At 42.9% G+C, this 16,627-nt stretch overlaps 1 protein-coding gene across 1 annotated transcript; it reads left to right on the top strand.

Annotated features, from left to right (window-relative positions):
- The first annotated feature begins 4,618 nt into the window (after positions 1-4,618).
- On the top strand, positions 4,619-6,114 carry LOC141588354 (uncharacterized). The gene is made up of 3 exons (XM_074409800.1): positions 4,619-5,194; positions 5,249-5,905; positions 5,959-6,114. The coding sequence occupies exons 1-3, from the start codon at positions 4,619-4,621 to the stop codon at positions 6,112-6,114; spliced, it is 1,389 nt and encodes a 462-aa protein (XP_074265901.1).
- Positions 6,115-16,627: the final 10,513 nt, after the last annotated feature.

A 16,627-nucleotide genomic window follows, 5' to 3' on the forward strand; every position in this document is an offset into this window, starting at 1 on the left:
ACGTATAAATCTCACTGTCATACTTTTGCATTTATTCCTTTATTCGTTCTATTATACTAGTCAGGCTATTTGTTTTGAGTTAGATCACCCTGCAAATTCTTCCATGGCAGAATATTATCTCTGTGAAAATTCCTGCTAAAATAATTGGCGCCCACCGTGGGGCATCTAGCTCAAAAATAATCAAAACCTAAATCTAAACAACACAAAAACAATTTCAAAAAATGTCTGGAGATAGCATTGAACAACAACTGGCTGCTGCCCAGCACCAATTGTTGGAAATGGAACAACTGAAACAGAAAATGGCCCAGGTTGAAGCTGAAGTTATGAAACTAAAGGAATCAGAATCTAATCTGAAACAAAGGCTAGGAGACAAAGCCTCGGGCTCAAAATTAAAAATTCAGCCTGGCACCACACCATTCTCTTCAATCATCAAGAACAATGATTTCTCCAACTTTGGTACTCAAACTCCATCAGAATCCAGAGCAGGAGAAGGTGATACAGACTCAGAAGAGATCCCAAAAGAAGAGGCTGTACCAGATCAAACCAACACAGCAATAATGATGGCCATGCTCCAGGAAATCCAGAAACTCCATGAGAAATTTGAGAAGATCCCTGAAGTACTCACACCCATTGAAGAAGAAAATCCAGAAAGCTCTGCTGACTCACCCTTCGTGGATGAGATAGCAAAGATAGATCTACCAAAAAAGTTTGTGGTGCCATTTGAGAGTTTATGATGGAACTACAGACCCACAAAACCATGTAGCCTACTACAAACAAAGAATGTTGGCAGCCTCCATGCCTAGTGAACTGCGACAAGTTTGTATGTGCAAGGAATTTGGAACAACCCTGAATGGGCCTGGCCTACAATGGTACATAAATCTACCAAATGGAAGCATCAAGTCCTTTGCTTATCTGATAAACTCCTTCAACCACCAATTCGCCAGCAGCAGGGAACTTGAAAAGAGACCCGGTGACCTTTACAGGATCAAGCAAAAGCCTGGCAAATCAATCAGAGCATTCATGACCAGATTCAACAAAGAGAAAGTATCAATTCCCAGATGTTATGTTGGAACAGCCGTGGAAGCTTTCAGGAAAGGGCTACCATTGGACAGTGATTTCTATGATGAAATGACTATGAAGCCTTGTCAGACCTTTGAAGACATCCAGACATTAGCCCTTGGCTACATCCGGCTGGAAGAGGATAAAGGTTTCAAAGCAGACACCACTGATAATAATTCAGGATATGACAGGTCCAACAGAAAAAGTTCAAATCATAGAAGAAGCAGTTCCAGGCCATCCCCTTATACAAGGCCTGACAGATCAGAAGTCAACTATGCACATGAACAACGAGGTAACTCCTATACTTATCCCCCTATTCAAGAATATAACTTCTTTGTTGACACTGCAGGATTGATCAAAAGGCTTGAAAACATGGGAGACAGTGTCAACTGGCCAAAGAAGACAAATAACCCTAATTCAAGGAAAGACACAACAAGATGGTGTGAGTTCCACATGGACATAGAACACACAACAGAGAAATATCTGGGACTACGCAAGCAAGTGGCTTACCTGTTAAAGAAAGGCTACCTGAAAGATCTAATGCCATCAAAGAGCAGGTAAGACAATGGAACAAGAAAGGACCAGGAGAGACCACAATGTAACCTATCTCCAGCACCGCCCATCTATGAGGTCAAGTTCATCAATGAAGGATCTGAAATCTGCGGCCTAACAAGCTCTTCTGCAAAGAAAATAGCCACGGAGTCAAAAATGAAATCTCCTTTTAAACCTAGAAATTTACCTCAAATTACTTTTGATGATACTGACATGCATGGAGTCTCTGATGTCCATCATGATGGCCTGGTCATTACCATGCAAATAAGAACCGCACGTGTCCTCAGAATTTTAGTAGATGGGGGCAGCTCAGTCAAGCTAATCATGCTTGACGTCCTGAAAGCAATGAAGATTGATGAAAGCCAGATCATAAAGAAATCAAATGTCCTGGTAGGATTCAGTGGTGAAACAAAGAACACTCTGGGAGAAATCTACCTGCCAACATACGTTGAAAGAGTCTCCTCATATGAGAGATTTGGAGTTCTGGATTGCCTGTCATCCTACAATGCCATCCTAGGCAGACCCTGGATCCATAATGTCCGAGCTATCCCTTCAACTTACCACCAATGCGTCAAGATACCAATAGAGTGGGGAATAACAACCATCAAAGGTGAACAAAAATCTACCCAGGAATGTTATACTTAATCATTAAAACCTTCCAAGGCAGGTAAGTCACTCGCCTAACAATTACAGTACCCTGTCAGGAGCACTTATGTGGCAGAAACCAAAATGGAGAAAGATCAGGTAATTTTAGACCCTAAGTATCCTGACAGACATGTACTGGTAGTATCTGATGTCCCTTACAATATCAGACCAGAACTAGTAAGTTTTCTTAAAAATAAATTTTCATGCTTTGCATGGTCCCACTTTGATATGACTGGTATAGACGCCGATATTATTGTTAGGGATAAAAATTACAAATTTATTAATTAATGACGTGGCATCTATCCATTGGAAGAAACCAAGTGGGAAGGATTGATGACGTGGCGCGATATGGACCATAAGATGAAAGTGGAAAAAAACAAACATAAGGTCAAAGTTGTTACTTGCATAGTGTGAAAAATATAAATATCTTCTTTGGCAAGGTTTGAACAAGTCAACAAGGAATCTTTAGCATAATGAGTAAATGATGAAATAAATAGGTCAACAGCTGTTACCTATTATTTGGGGATTGAAGGCTGAAAATCAGGAGCAGATTCTGGTTCGGAAGAACCTGGACGCAGATGCAGAAAGGGGGAATATGAAGATTGGAGCATTCCATGGAAAAAGTCAATAATGGCTAGTCTTAAGATAGAGGAATATTTAATGGAGAATTTAAAGGAGCAACTAATGGGACATTGAATGAGTCAAGCAACCACCTCCTATTTTGGTGTAACCGACGCAAGAATTCAGAAAAAGAAATTGAGAGGATGTTGTTGACTCAACCCTAGCATTCAACAACAACTATATACAGAGGAACAAGTCACAATTACAAGGGGATCTCATTCCACACACTCCAACGCTCATACTCACTCAATTCCGTCTACCATCTAGCACTATCCCAATAGAAAATTAGTCCTTGTATTTCCTTACTTACATAATTCCGTCTCGATTATAGTGCCAAATTGGTGGGATTCCGACTCCCCCCGCGGTTTTTCCCACACCGGGTTTTCCGCGTCACCAAAATTCCTCGTGTCACTCTCTTATTTCGTTGTTCATTCGTTCGTTAAATTCGTTGCATTCTTTCCGTCGTTGGCCATAGATTAATCACTATCACTCACTAATTAAATTAATAACTCGGTAAATTTTTACCAAAACAGTTTGGCGCCCCACCGTGGGGCATAGTGATCATTTTCTATAGCCAAATCTCGCAAGACCATACCAACCGTCATCATGTCCAGAACCAGCCAGAATCCTTGCAGCAGTCAGAGTATGTCAGCCCCGTCCTCTGGAGCAGGAATCACCCCTGCATCTGCAGGATCAGTAAGCGCTGCTCCAGCATCCAGCCAGACGGTTCCCGTCAGCATGTCGCCCAGAACCATGCCTCTGCCTCTGAAGCCGCCGCAGATACCCAAGGCAGCAGGCGCACCCAGCCAGTCCAGATCCAGCAGGGATGCAGTCCCAGCAGAGGTGAAGCTGCGTCTATAACCCCGACCCAGGAGGGATTAGGTGCAGATGTTCTCAGAAGTAGAGGACCTCCAGCGCTTGACCCGATGCAGGTGATGATTCAAGGGATGGATACTCTGCGTCAGGCCGTTGAGGATCTGAGGAAAGACAACCAGAACCTGATTGCTCAGATCGTGACAGCAGTCCAACCCAAACCAGCACCAGCACCTGAGGCCCTGAACCTGACCAGCGGTGGAGGATCAAGTCGGTCAATTCCGTCAGAACTAGTCACCAGACTAGACCTTGCAGGTGTAGCACCAAGCGAACCAATTGAGCCCAGAGGATTGGGATGCTTGTCGTTTGACAATCCACCCAGTCTGCAGCAGACGCCAGGTAATGCCTTGTTTAGCACTCCGTCAGGATCTAACCTTCCGCCCTTTTCAGGTACTCCCGCACACCAGACATCGGGATGGCAATCTGGACCTGTCATCAATGCAGCAGTTCCATCATACAGCCAGTTCACCAGTGGAGCCTGGATTAGAGGTCTGCAGCAGACACCTGGATGGCAGCCAAGATCTATAATCAGTACAACGCCAATGACAAGTCATCCTGCATCTGGCCAATTTTTTGGAGGACCCTGGTTGGGAGGTACACCTGCCGGTTCCTTCCCGCCTGTTTCTAACCCTCTTGCAGGAGCAGGTAGTTCGCTGAAGCAACAGTACCCGGAGCTGAGGGACCTGATGTACAGGATACCAGGCGTAGCGCGTCCACTAGAGAAAGCAGCACGAGACAGCTACACAGACTCACCTTTCGTGGATGACATAGCCCTTATCGGCATTCCTAAAGGATGTGTCCCACCAGCTATGACGCTCTACGATGGGACCACAGATCCAATTGACCACGTCAACCACTACAAGCAAAAATGATGGTGATAACCGCGGCCGGGCCCTTAAAGGAAGCTTGTATGTGCAAAGGATTCGGATCAACCTTGTCTGGAGCAGCCCTACAGTGGTTCGTCGGCCTACCCAACAAGAGCATAAACAACTTTACCGACCTGGTTAATACATTCAACCAGCAGTTCGCCATCAGCAGAAAGCCAGAGAAGCAGACCAGCGACCTCTATCGAATAGTGCAAGGATTTGAGGAATCTACCCGTGATTACTCGAACAGGTTCAACAAGGAGAAGGTGTCAATCCCGAGGTGCGATATAACAACTGCTATACAAGCCTTCCATCGAGGACTGCACCAGAATTCAGAGCTATACAAGGACCTGACCATGCATCCGTGCACCACCTTTGAGGAGGTACAATCAAAGGCGATTGCTGTCATGAGGCTGGAGGAAGATTCTGCACCCATAAGAGGCACTTACGATTCAGAACCAGTATCCAGAAAAGCCCCGGTAGAAAAGAAGAGCGAAAGGTCCAAACCCTACAACAGAAGCGTGAACAAAGTTTCTGGAAATTCTGAAGGAAAGGGCGAAGCAGATCTGCTTCCAAAAGTAAGTTAGTATGGTTTTACTACTAATCTTGCAGGATTATTCAAAGCCCTGCAGGAGCTAGGACGCAGAGTCAGATGGCCCAAGCCTCCAGCAGAAGGATACTCCAGCAGCAGAAAGGATACCGGCAAAAAGTGTGAGTTCCACGGCAGCAACACCCACGACACTGACGAATGCCATTCCCTCAGAAAGGAAGTCAAGTATCACTATGACCAAGGAAACTTGGATCACCTCCTACCCAGAGGCACAACCAGGGTGAACTCTGCAGATCAGGTTCTGCCATCTCCTCCTCCTCAATGCACTAGAACTGTGAATGTTATTACAGGTGGCTCGAAGCTGTGCGGACTGACGTACTCAGCAGCAAAGAGCCATGCAACCAGAACCAAGGGAGACAAACCAGAAAATTCCTGCAGGATCAATCACCAGAATCTGCCATCAATCACCTTTGATGAAACAGATGCTCAGTCTGCTCCAGAACAACACCACGATGCTCTAATCACCATGCTCCCCATAGGAAATTGCGAGGTGAAAAAGATCTTGGTGGATACCGAAAGCTCCGTCAACTTAATCATGCTAGAGACGCTCAAGGGCATGGGATTCACCGAGAAAGATCTAACAAAGAAGGCGGTCCCCTTGGTTGGTTTCAGTGGCGAAACAAAGCATTCCCTAGGAGAAATCGCCATCCCAACTTATGCCGGAGGTGTCAACAAGAAGGTAAGATATCTGGTTATTGACGGACCCTCTACTTACAATGTGATCCTTGGCAGGCCCTGGATCCACAAGATAAAAGCAATACCCTCAACGTATCACCAGTTTCTGAAGTTCGCAACGTCTTGGGGGTGCAAGAAATACGTTGGGACCAGGAAGAAGCTAAGGATTGCTATAAAGTGGCTCTGAAGTCAACAACCGGCTCGCCTGCATAGCAATTACAGAGCCAGCGCATCCAGGACGAGTACATTGAGCCCCAGCAGGCATAACTAGACGAGGTCATCCTGGACGCGCTGCATCCAGAATGAACCATGCTCATTGGATCAGAATGTACAGGTAACATTCGCGAAGAACTCGTTCGGTTATTGCGAACTAACATGGATTGTTTTGCTTAGTCACATAATGATATGATAGGGATAGACCCAAGTGTGATAACCCACAAGTTAAGTGTGGATCCAAGCTATAAACCTGTGCAGCAGAAAAGAAGAAAGTTTGCTTCTGAAAGGAACCAGGTCATAAATCAGGAAGTAGATAACCTGCTTGCTGCAAAAAAGATTCGAGAAGTGAAATATCCAGAATGGTTATCTAATGTGGTGGTGGTTCCGAAGAAGAATGGCAATGGGAGGGTCTGCGTTGATTTCACAGATTTGAATAAAGCTTGCCCAAAGGATCCGTTTCCACTACCACAAATAGACGCCATGGTGGATGCTACTGCAGGTCATGAGATGCTGACATTCCTGGATGCCTGGAGTGGAATATAACCAGATAAAGATACACCCAAGCGACCAGGAGAAGACGGCCTTCAAGTCCGAGCGAGGTATCTATTGCTATAACGTCATGCCTTTTGGGCTTAAAAATGCATGATCCACCTATCAGAGGCTGGTAAACATGATGTTCAAAGAACAAATAGGCCAAACTATGGAAGTATACATAGACGATATGGTCGTCAAATCGAAGCAGCTTCGCAACATCACCAGCACCTGACAGAAACTTTCAACACCCTCAGAAAATATCAAATGAAGCTGAATCCGATAAAGTGTACCTTTGGTGTATCCAGTGGAAAATTTCTGGGGTAAATGATGACCCAGAGGGGGATAGAGGCCAGCACCAAGCAAATCAAAGCAATTCTGCAGCTGGAGTCACCACAGAAACCAAAAGACGTCCAGCGCCTGACCGGAAGAGTGGCAGCTCTAAACAGATTCATATCCAGATCCTCGGACAGATGCAGGCTGTTTTATGATGTACTCAGAAAGAGCCAAAGATTCGAGTGGACAAAGGAGCATGAGAAAGCATTTTAGGAGCTGAAACATTATCTCAGCACCCCGCCACTCCTGTCGAAACCAGAGCCAGGAGAGCCGCTATTCATGTACCTGTCAGTCACAGAAGCAGCAATAAATGCAGTACTAGTATGAGAGCAGGAAGGATCGCAGCATCTAGTGTATTACGTCAGTAAGTCTCTGCCTCCACCAGAGACCAGGTACACGTCACTAGAAAAACTTGTCCTTGCACTAGTTACAACATCTTATAAATTGCGTCCTTATTTTGAGTCTCATACCATTTTTGTGATGACTAATTATCCTCTTAAGACTATCATGAGAAAACCAGAATTGTCAGGAAGGATAGCTAAGTGGTCCGTGCACCTGAGCGGTTATGACTTGAAATTCGAACCTCGTACAGCAATAAAGTCTCAGGCTCTGGCAGATTTTGTGTCCGACTTCTGCCCGGCTCTTCAGACCCAAGCAGAACAAGACATCCTGAACCTGGAAGAAGATAAAAGAGATCAAGTGTGGGAACTGCATGTGGACGGAGCCTCCAACGCAAAAGGTGCAGGAGTAGGGTTGGTCCTCAAATCACCCCAAGGAGATCTCATAGTCCAAGCTGTACGATGTGAATTCAAAGCCACAAACAACGAAGCAGAGTATGAGGCATTGATCTTGGGTCTGAAGCTGGCTCTGGATCTGAAAATCAGACACCTCAAGGTTTACAGTGATTCTAAACTTATAGTTAACCATGTAAATGACTGATATGAAGCCAGGGACTCCAGGATGATGACCTATCTAGACGTAGCAAAGGAGGTGACCCTCAGATTTGCCACGTTCAACATCAAACAAATCTCCAGGGACTAGAACGCAGAAGCAGATGCGCTAGCCACCTTGGGGGCAACCATCAAAGCAGGAACCATTTCCATAGTACCAATTGTTCACGTACTGGAACCAGCGATACTGAAACCTGAGCAGGAAACAGAGGTGTTGTGCAGCATCAGCAGTAAAGAAGATATTTCAGACTGGAGGAAACCGTACCAGGACTAGCTGCAGAACGATATCCTGCCGGCAGATAAAAAGGAGGTAAGGAGCTTCAGAATGAAGGCATCCAGATTCATACTAATTGATGGTGTCTTATTCAGGAAATCCCTCGCTGGACCCTACCTCAAATGCCTGGATCGGGAAGAGCCTCAGGCTGTCTTGCATGCTCTCCACAGTGGAGAATGTGGAAACCATGCAGGGGGCAGAAGCCTGTCCAATAAGGCACTGAGGCAGGGATACTTCTGGCCCACAATGCGTAAAGATGCCATGGATTTTGCAAGCGCGCACGTGAGCCACCAGCCAGCAGAGCCTCTGCATCAGGTCATTTCACCATGGCCCTTCATGAAGTGGGGAATGGACATCATGGGACCATTACCCAGGGCACCAGGAAACAAAATCTATATGCTCGCCATGACGGACTACTTCTCCAAGTGGATAGAAGCAGAATCATCCTCCCAGGTTACAGAAATCCAGGTTATATCTTTTATTAAACGCAATATCATATGCAGGTTTGGCATTCCATCTGAGATTATATGTGATAATGGATCCCAATTTATTGGAAATAAGACAGAAGCTTTTTGTGCTAGGTGGAATATCTCACTGCAAAAGTCTACTCCCAGGAACCCCCAGTCCAACGGACAAGCCGAATCCAGCAATAAGATTATCGTTGAAAACTTAAAAAAGAAGCTGGAGGAGATAGGGGCCAAATGGGCGGTAAGAAGCGCCTCCGGTTTCTCGGGTCGACGGAGAACCACACCCAAGGTTGCAACGGGACAAACTCCCTTCAACCTGGTGTTTGGAGCAGAAGCAGTCATTCCATCCGAGGTCAGGGTCCCAACCCAAAGGTATGGATGCATAACAGAAGACCGGAACCAGGTGGAAATGGCAAGCAGTCTGGACACAATAGACGAGCTCAGAACTAGTGCCCATATTAGGATGGCTTCATACCGACAGACAATGGCCAGAACCTATAACAAGAATGTGAAAGTAAGAACCCTGCAGGTAGGAGACCTGGTCCTGAGAAAAGTCTTCCAGAATACCAAGAACCGGCAAGCAGGAAAATTCACCTACAACTGGGAGGGGCCATATCAAGTGGAAAGCATAGTTGGAAATGGAGCTTACCGACTCATGACTATGGAAGGGCAAATGGTTCCCAGATCCTGAAACATCACCCACTTGAAAAAGTATTTCACCTAAGCCACCAGCATGGTCAGCAACTGGGTAATCAGTCTACCAAATACAACTCAGCCAGGTTCTAGATTTTGCTTTGAATATTCTCTGGCTCTAAAAAATTGATTGAACTCCAAAACCCATTTACATATATTTTCCTGCATATTTTAACCATCAATATCCTTTGGTTCTGAAACTCCTGCGTATATATTTTTTGATTTCAACATTTTCTGGTTCTGAAGATTTCTCTACGTCTATTCCGATTTTAACATTTTTTAAGTTTCGCAAATTTTTTCGCATATATTGTAACTTCAACATTTTCTGGTTCTGAAAGTTTTTTCAATTTAATAAACAAACTTTAAGCATTTTAAATGTGTAAGTTCCTTTTCATAAATGTCTTTCAAATAAATGACCAAGTGGATAAAAATGCAAACTAATCTGGCAGGGTCTGTATTCACTACAGAAGGCGTGTATCCGTGGCTAAGCACGTACAACCGGGACAAACCAGTCTCCCGCGCTGCATTAGCACCCACGCAAGCCTGGCTTCTCGGAACGAGTGGGCGTACTAGATCCCTTAGCCAGCAATCAAACAGTGATGGCCAAACATACGAAGTGCATGCACAAATCAAAGTACACCAGAAATGGTACGATACAAAATATTCCTAAAGGCATAAATACTGCATTTAGATGTAGTGCATAAATGTTCATCAAAATGATAAATACATCTGGTCCTCTGAACCAGACCAAAGTATACCGAACTGTTTATCAGAAACTAAAACAAAATACTACGCCCCGCAGGACCAGATACTAGCTAACAAGCAAAATAAGTTTCAGCTGCAAGAAACTATCACTACTCTAGGTCAGTATGTTCCACATGAAAGATCACAGATCCATATTAGACTCTCTAATAAAATTTAATTTATCTCATAAATTATCATTTAGGTGATCTATGTAACATGCATGCTAATATGAAAGCATAAAAAGAAAGTATAAGGAAAAACAATTTCCTTACATTGAATTAGTGGTAAAAAGGGCACAAACTAGTTCACCTTACTAGCTTGTTCTTGAGTTTAAACCAAATGGAAGACCCTCCTTGCAAATCTTCAATAAGAAGATCTCCTTCTTGTTGCACCCAAGAACTAACCCAATAATAATAACAAGTATTAAACTAGAACTTGTTAATATTGTACCCTTGATTATTATTAATAATATTACTAACTAGTCTTAGTAATAATATTTATTTTTACTAACAAGCTTAGTAGTGATGAATATTATTTTAGAGAGATGTTGGAGAAATTATTCACATGCAAAAGTGTTGAGTGAAGTGATGAGGTAGTGTGAATAAATGAACAATATATGGAGTGTATAGGAAGGGAAGTGGCGGGTGGAGGTGGAGTGAGGGAGTGGACAATTTTGTCTTATGTTTTTATCTTACATCACATGCAAACGCTTACATAAGATAAAATATGGTAGTATACAAAATAAGGTGAAATGATTATGTGAGTAATCATCCACTACTCTTATTTTACACGGTCCACTTGACCATATACGGGTCCATGTTGGTTCTTATATTTGTCGCACAAATCCGTGTAATTTTTATTTTAAACATTGTATCATGTTTAAATACTTCCATAATTAATTCGTCCAATTCACTCCGTAAATATACGTGTACCACTACACATATTATTTACGTACTAATATTAATCACATTAATCAATTAGTACAATTTTAGTAAATTAACAGTTAATTAACTAAAACCCGTCTCCCAAAACTTATTATTCAATTATCGCATAATTAAATAATAACTGCCTCTCCTCGAGTTCGCAACTCGCAATCTTTCTAAAAATAATCGGCTAACCTCTTAGTCTATAAATCAAGGGACTAAATAAATTGTATCTCATACAATTAATTAGTTGTCTATTGGGGTTCGTTCCTTTAGGTGTGACCGAAAGGGGTCAGTTGATCACCGCCGTCTCACGACAATAACGTCAAACTCTAGTCAGCCAACCGTTATCGATTTACGTTAATCAACTGACGAGGATCAAATAATTAAATATCTGATAATATTCCATTAATGAGATTTAATATGTTAACGCACTATTGTGGAGGACACTAACTCCAACAATCTCCCACTTGTCCAACACAAGGTGTGCGCTACCAATTCTCTTGTCCGTTTTAATCTCCCACTCAATGCAAGGTGTCTTTCAGGTCGCACTTGCACATGAACACATCGCGAGTGGTTTTCTCGATCGGGAGTGTGACTACCTGACCGGAAAAATCTCTCACATATTACTTCCGAGCGTGGCCACGCATTTGTAGTCATTAACTCCTCGAGTGGCCTTGAGATATAGTTACCCAACGTGGGTGGACAATTCATGTATGCCCTATTTATCCTATTGCACAATACAACTCACCATGACCTAGTAAATGCCCTTTTGGCCTCCTTTCACGGCACGACCTAGGACAAAAACCAAAGTCACTCGGAAACTGCACTTACTCAAATAATAGTCTCCAGTCAAAAGAATCGACTCATTAGAACATCTTAGAGATCCCCGCCACGACCAGGCGTCTATAATAGAACTTAGGGACTCTCTAAATGGTCACTGTCCGGCAAAGTGTCACACACTCTGCCTATGTAATCGACCAGTCATCACATATGACCTTATGGTGTTGAACAACCATCAATCGATTTACAATCTAGTCACTCCCTAACGTCACCTCATTAAGTGACTAGGGACAAAATACAATGTTCATCTTATTCACTTGAATAGTGTTCAACATTGTCTCCACAACTTATTCAGATAAACAAGGTATTTAAAATTTAGTCACACTAAATAAAAGATTCATAAAAGAATGAATACGAAAACAATGAATGTTATTATCATATATATAATAAAAGATACACTATCCAATTATTACATATCCATAATCTAAAGAAAATCTGGTACTCGTCTCAATCCCATAGCGACGACATGACCATCATGCTTAGCCTTTGATAAAGGCTTGGTTAAAGGATCAGCAATATTATCATCTGTCCCAACCTTACAAATGTCAATTTCCTTCTTTTCCACATAATCTCTAATTACATGGTATTTCCTTTCAATGTGTCTAGATTTGTTACTAGACTTAGGCTCTTTGGCTTGAAAAATAGCTCCACTGTTATCACAAAATAGAGTGATAGGATCTTTGGCGGAATGGACTACTCCTAGCCCCTCCATGAATTGCCTAATCCAAACGACTTCCTTTGACCTCGACGCCGCAAGGTACTCAGCCTCTGTTGTAGAATCCGCATGAACGCTTTGCTTGAAGCGCTTCCAAAGCAAGAAATGACTCCTCCATTTAGCATAAACACATAGACGGATTGGGATTTCATGTCATCCCGATCGGTTTGGAAACTTGCGTCCGTGTAACCTCTTACACGCAACTCAGTGTCTCCTCCAAACACTAAGAACGAATCCTTAGTCCTTCTCAAGTACTTAAGGATGTTCTTTACGGCTATCCAGTGACTCTCACCAGGCTTGGCTTGATAACGACTTGTCATGCTCAAGGCATACGCAACGTCGGGGCGAGTGCAAATCATAGCATACATGATAGACCCAACAGCGGAAGCATAAGGGACGGTCTTCATGTGTTCAATTTCCTTAGGGGTAGAGGGAGACTGTGACTTGCTCAAAGTAATCCCTTGGCCCATAGGTAGAAATCCTCTCTTGGAGTCTTTCATATTGAACCGGTCAAGAACTTTGTCAATATAAGCTTCTTGACTCAATGCTAGTATCCTCTTGGACCTATCCCTATAGATCCGGATACCCAAGATTCGTTGTGTCTCTCCCAAGTCCTTCATTTGGAAGTGTTTCCCTAGCCACTCCTTAACGGAAGTGAGTGATGGAACATCATTCCCAATGAGCAATATGTCATCCACATATAGGACGAGGAATGCAACCTTACTCCCACTAAACTTCATGTATAAACACGGTTCTTCCACACTTCTAGTGAAACCATATTGTTTAATAACATGATCAAAGCGATGATTCCAACTCCTAGATGCTTGCTTAAGACCATAGATGGACCTTTTAAGCTTACACACCCTCTTAGGGTTAGATGTATCCACAAAACCTTCAGGTTGTATCATGTACACCTCTTCTTCTAGAATCCCATTCAAGAAGGCGGTTTTGACATCCATTTGCCAAATCTCATAATCATGAAATGCGGCAACCGCTAAGATTATCCTAATGGACCTAAGCATAGCGACTGGAGCGAAGGTTTCGTCATAGTGTAAACCATGAACTTGGGTGAAACCTTTTGCCACCAATCTAGCTTTGTAAACATCCACATGTTTATCCACGCCGAGCTTAATTTTATATATCCATTTACACTGAAGGGGTCGCACTCCCTCAGGTAAATCCACCAAGTCCCATACTTGGTTCTCGTACATGGAATCCATTTCGGACCGCATGGCTTCTAGCCAAAGCGAGGAGTCGAGACTAGACATGGCCGATTTGTAGGTAGTGGGTTCATCACTTTCAAAAAGTAACAAAACACCATCCTCTTCGATGTTACCAAGGTAACGGTCAGGTAGATTAGAAATCCTACTTGACTTTCTAGGAACAATTACCGTTTCAGAGGAAGAGGGAATGCTATCCTCCACATTCTCCTCTACCTCATTCTCGGTTTGTGGCTCTCGAACTTCTTCAAGTTCAAATTTTCTCCCACTCTGTCTCCTAGAAATAAACTCCTTTTCTAGAAAGACAGCATCACGAGCCACAAACACTTTGTTCTCGTGTTTATTGTAGAAGTAATAGCCACGTGTTTCCCTTGGATATCCTACAAAAAGACATTTGTCAGACCTGGGTGCAAGCTTATTGTCATATTTGATCTTAACGTATGCTTCGCAACCCCAAATACGCATGAATGACAAATGAGGGACTTTTCCTGTCCATATCTCATATGGAGTCTTATCGGCCGCTTTAGTCGGGCTTCGATTTAGTGAAAATACTGCAGACAAGAGGGCAAAACCCCAAAATGATTTAGGAAGCTCAGTTAGACTCATCATGGACCGAACCATATCAAGTAAAGTTCGGTTTCTCCTTTCGGCCACACCATTTAATTGCGGTGTGCCAGGAGGAGTCCATTGTGATACTATACCACAATCTTTTAGGTGTGAATCAAATTCAATATTTAGATACTCACCACCATGGTCGGACCGTAGGGTCTTTATCCTTTTATCCAATTGGTTCTCTACTTCTTTTTGAAACTCTTTGAACTTGTCAAAGGCTTCACTCTTGTTCTTCATTAAGTAGACATACCCATATCTACTTAAGTCATCAGTAAAAGTAATGAAGTAGTGAAAACCTCCTCTAGCGGTGATGGTTAATGGTCCACACACATCCGTATGTATGAGAGCCAAAACCTCACTAGCTCGTGTCCCTTTTCCCGCAAAAGGTGCACGAGTCATCTTGCCTAGAAGGCAAGACTCGCATGTACCATAAGATTCGAAACCAAATGGTTTGAGCACTTTTGATGAAGCAAGTCTCTTAATGCGTCTTTCGTTTATGTGGCCTAAACGACAATGCCAAAGGTAGGATTCGTTTGGATCACCCGTTTTGAGCTTTTTAGTTTCCACATGATAAACGTCTTTAACATAATTTAAAACATAAATGCCTCCAATTGAAATGGCATTGCCATAAACCACATCATTAAAAGAAAAAGTACAACACTTGTCCTTAATCATAAAACAAAAGCCTTCCGCGTCTAACGCGGAAATGGAGATGATGTTCTTAGTTAAAGTTGGTACAAAATAACACTTATTTAAATACAACTATAAACCACTAGATAAAGTGAGCACATAGGTCCCCACGGAAACGGCGGCTACTCTAGCTCCATTGCCCATGCGGAGATCCACATCACCTTTTGCTAGTGCTTGCACGTCCCTTAAATTCTGCAAATGGTTACAAAGGTGAGAGCCACATCCGGTATCAAGTACCCAAGTGGAAGTACAAGCATAATTAACGTCTATCACATAGAGAGAGGAAATCATACCAATAGGCGTCACACGCCCTTCCTTGAGATCCTCCAAGTATTTGGGACAACTCCTCCTATAATGCCCCTTCCCATTACAATGGAAACATTCGGCCTCAGAGAGCTTGACACTTTTTGCCTTGGGATTGCCATTCTCAACGGCCTTCCCCTTTCCCTTGTCATGTTTCTTTGACGATTTCTTGAATTGGGACTTTTCTTTCCCTTTTCCTTTCTTGACTCCAAGAGACATGTTCTTTAACTTCATGGTTAAAACATCTCCCTTTTCACTCCCACTAGCCTCCATATCCCTCTCCGCTTGGGTGAGGAGTGCATGAATTTCATGGTAACTCTTATCCATGTCATTCATGTTGTAGTTTACCCTAAAGTGGGCAAACTTGGTGGGGAGTGAGTGAAGGATACGATCCACCACAAGAGTCTTAGGAATCTTACACCCTAGACGCTCTAGGATGTCAACATATTCGACCATTTTGAGTACATGGGGACCAACCTTTTGGCCCCTCTCAAGCTTAGCTTCAAAGAAGCGTGCCGCCGCATCGTATTGACGGACTTTAGGTGTTTGTGAAAACATAGTGATCATACGAGTTAATTTTAATCGTTATTACCCGAAATGAATGGGAATATCGATTTGTTTGTAATTAAATACGATCTCGTATCGTCGGTTTGTAATTAATTAATAGTTTTATTTATTTTATTAATTAATGTATAATAGGAATAGCTATGTAATTCAATTGTAATAGTTATTTTTACCGGCGTTTCCAAAAGACGGATTACAACGAGACGGAGTCTATTTTTGGAAGGTGTTCCAAATCCCACAAAAAGGAGCCACTTTTGGAATGAAGAGTAAGGTTGCATTCCTCGTCCTATATGTGGATGACATATTGCTCATTGGGAATGATGTTCCATCACTCACTTCCGTTAAGGAGTGGCTAGGGAAACACTTCCAAATGAAGGACTTGGGAGAGACTCAGTGGTGAGTACAATGCAAGAAGACGTTCTTTATTGTGGCTCAGTGGTTATAAGGAGATAATTTTGCGATAATATTGCGTTACTTTAGTGACGAATCTTAAACCCTCATCAAAGGTTTTTCTATAGTATGAACTCTATGTGATGGCGTGTCACCATGCAATTCGAATTGACCTCCTTGCACACGATGCGATAAGGAAGGAAACACGAGATGTTTTTGAGACTTGATTTAAGGTGAATACTTTGGTTGGTTACC

This window comes from Silene latifolia, chromosome 6, assembly GCF_048544455.1.
Source record: "Silene latifolia isolate original U9 population chromosome 6, ASM4854445v1, whole genome shotgun sequence".
NCBI lineage: Eukaryota > Viridiplantae > Streptophyta > Magnoliopsida > Caryophyllales > Caryophyllaceae > Silene > Silene latifolia.

Excerpts from the sequence above, each read along its gene's own strand:
- LOC141588354 (XM_074409800.1), top strand. The coding sequence starts at position 4,619 with ATGATGGTGATAACCGCGGCCGGGCCCTTAAAGGAAGCTTGTATGTGC. Across the intron at positions 5,195-5,248 it reads AAGCAGATCTGCTTCCAAAA|GAGCTAGGACGCAGAGTCAG; the intron begins GTAAGTTAGTAT and ends AAAGCCCTGCAG. Across the intron at positions 5,906-5,958 it reads CCGGAGGTGTCAACAAGAAG|GCCCTGGATCCACAAGATAA; the intron begins GTAAGATATCTG and ends GATCCTTGGCAG.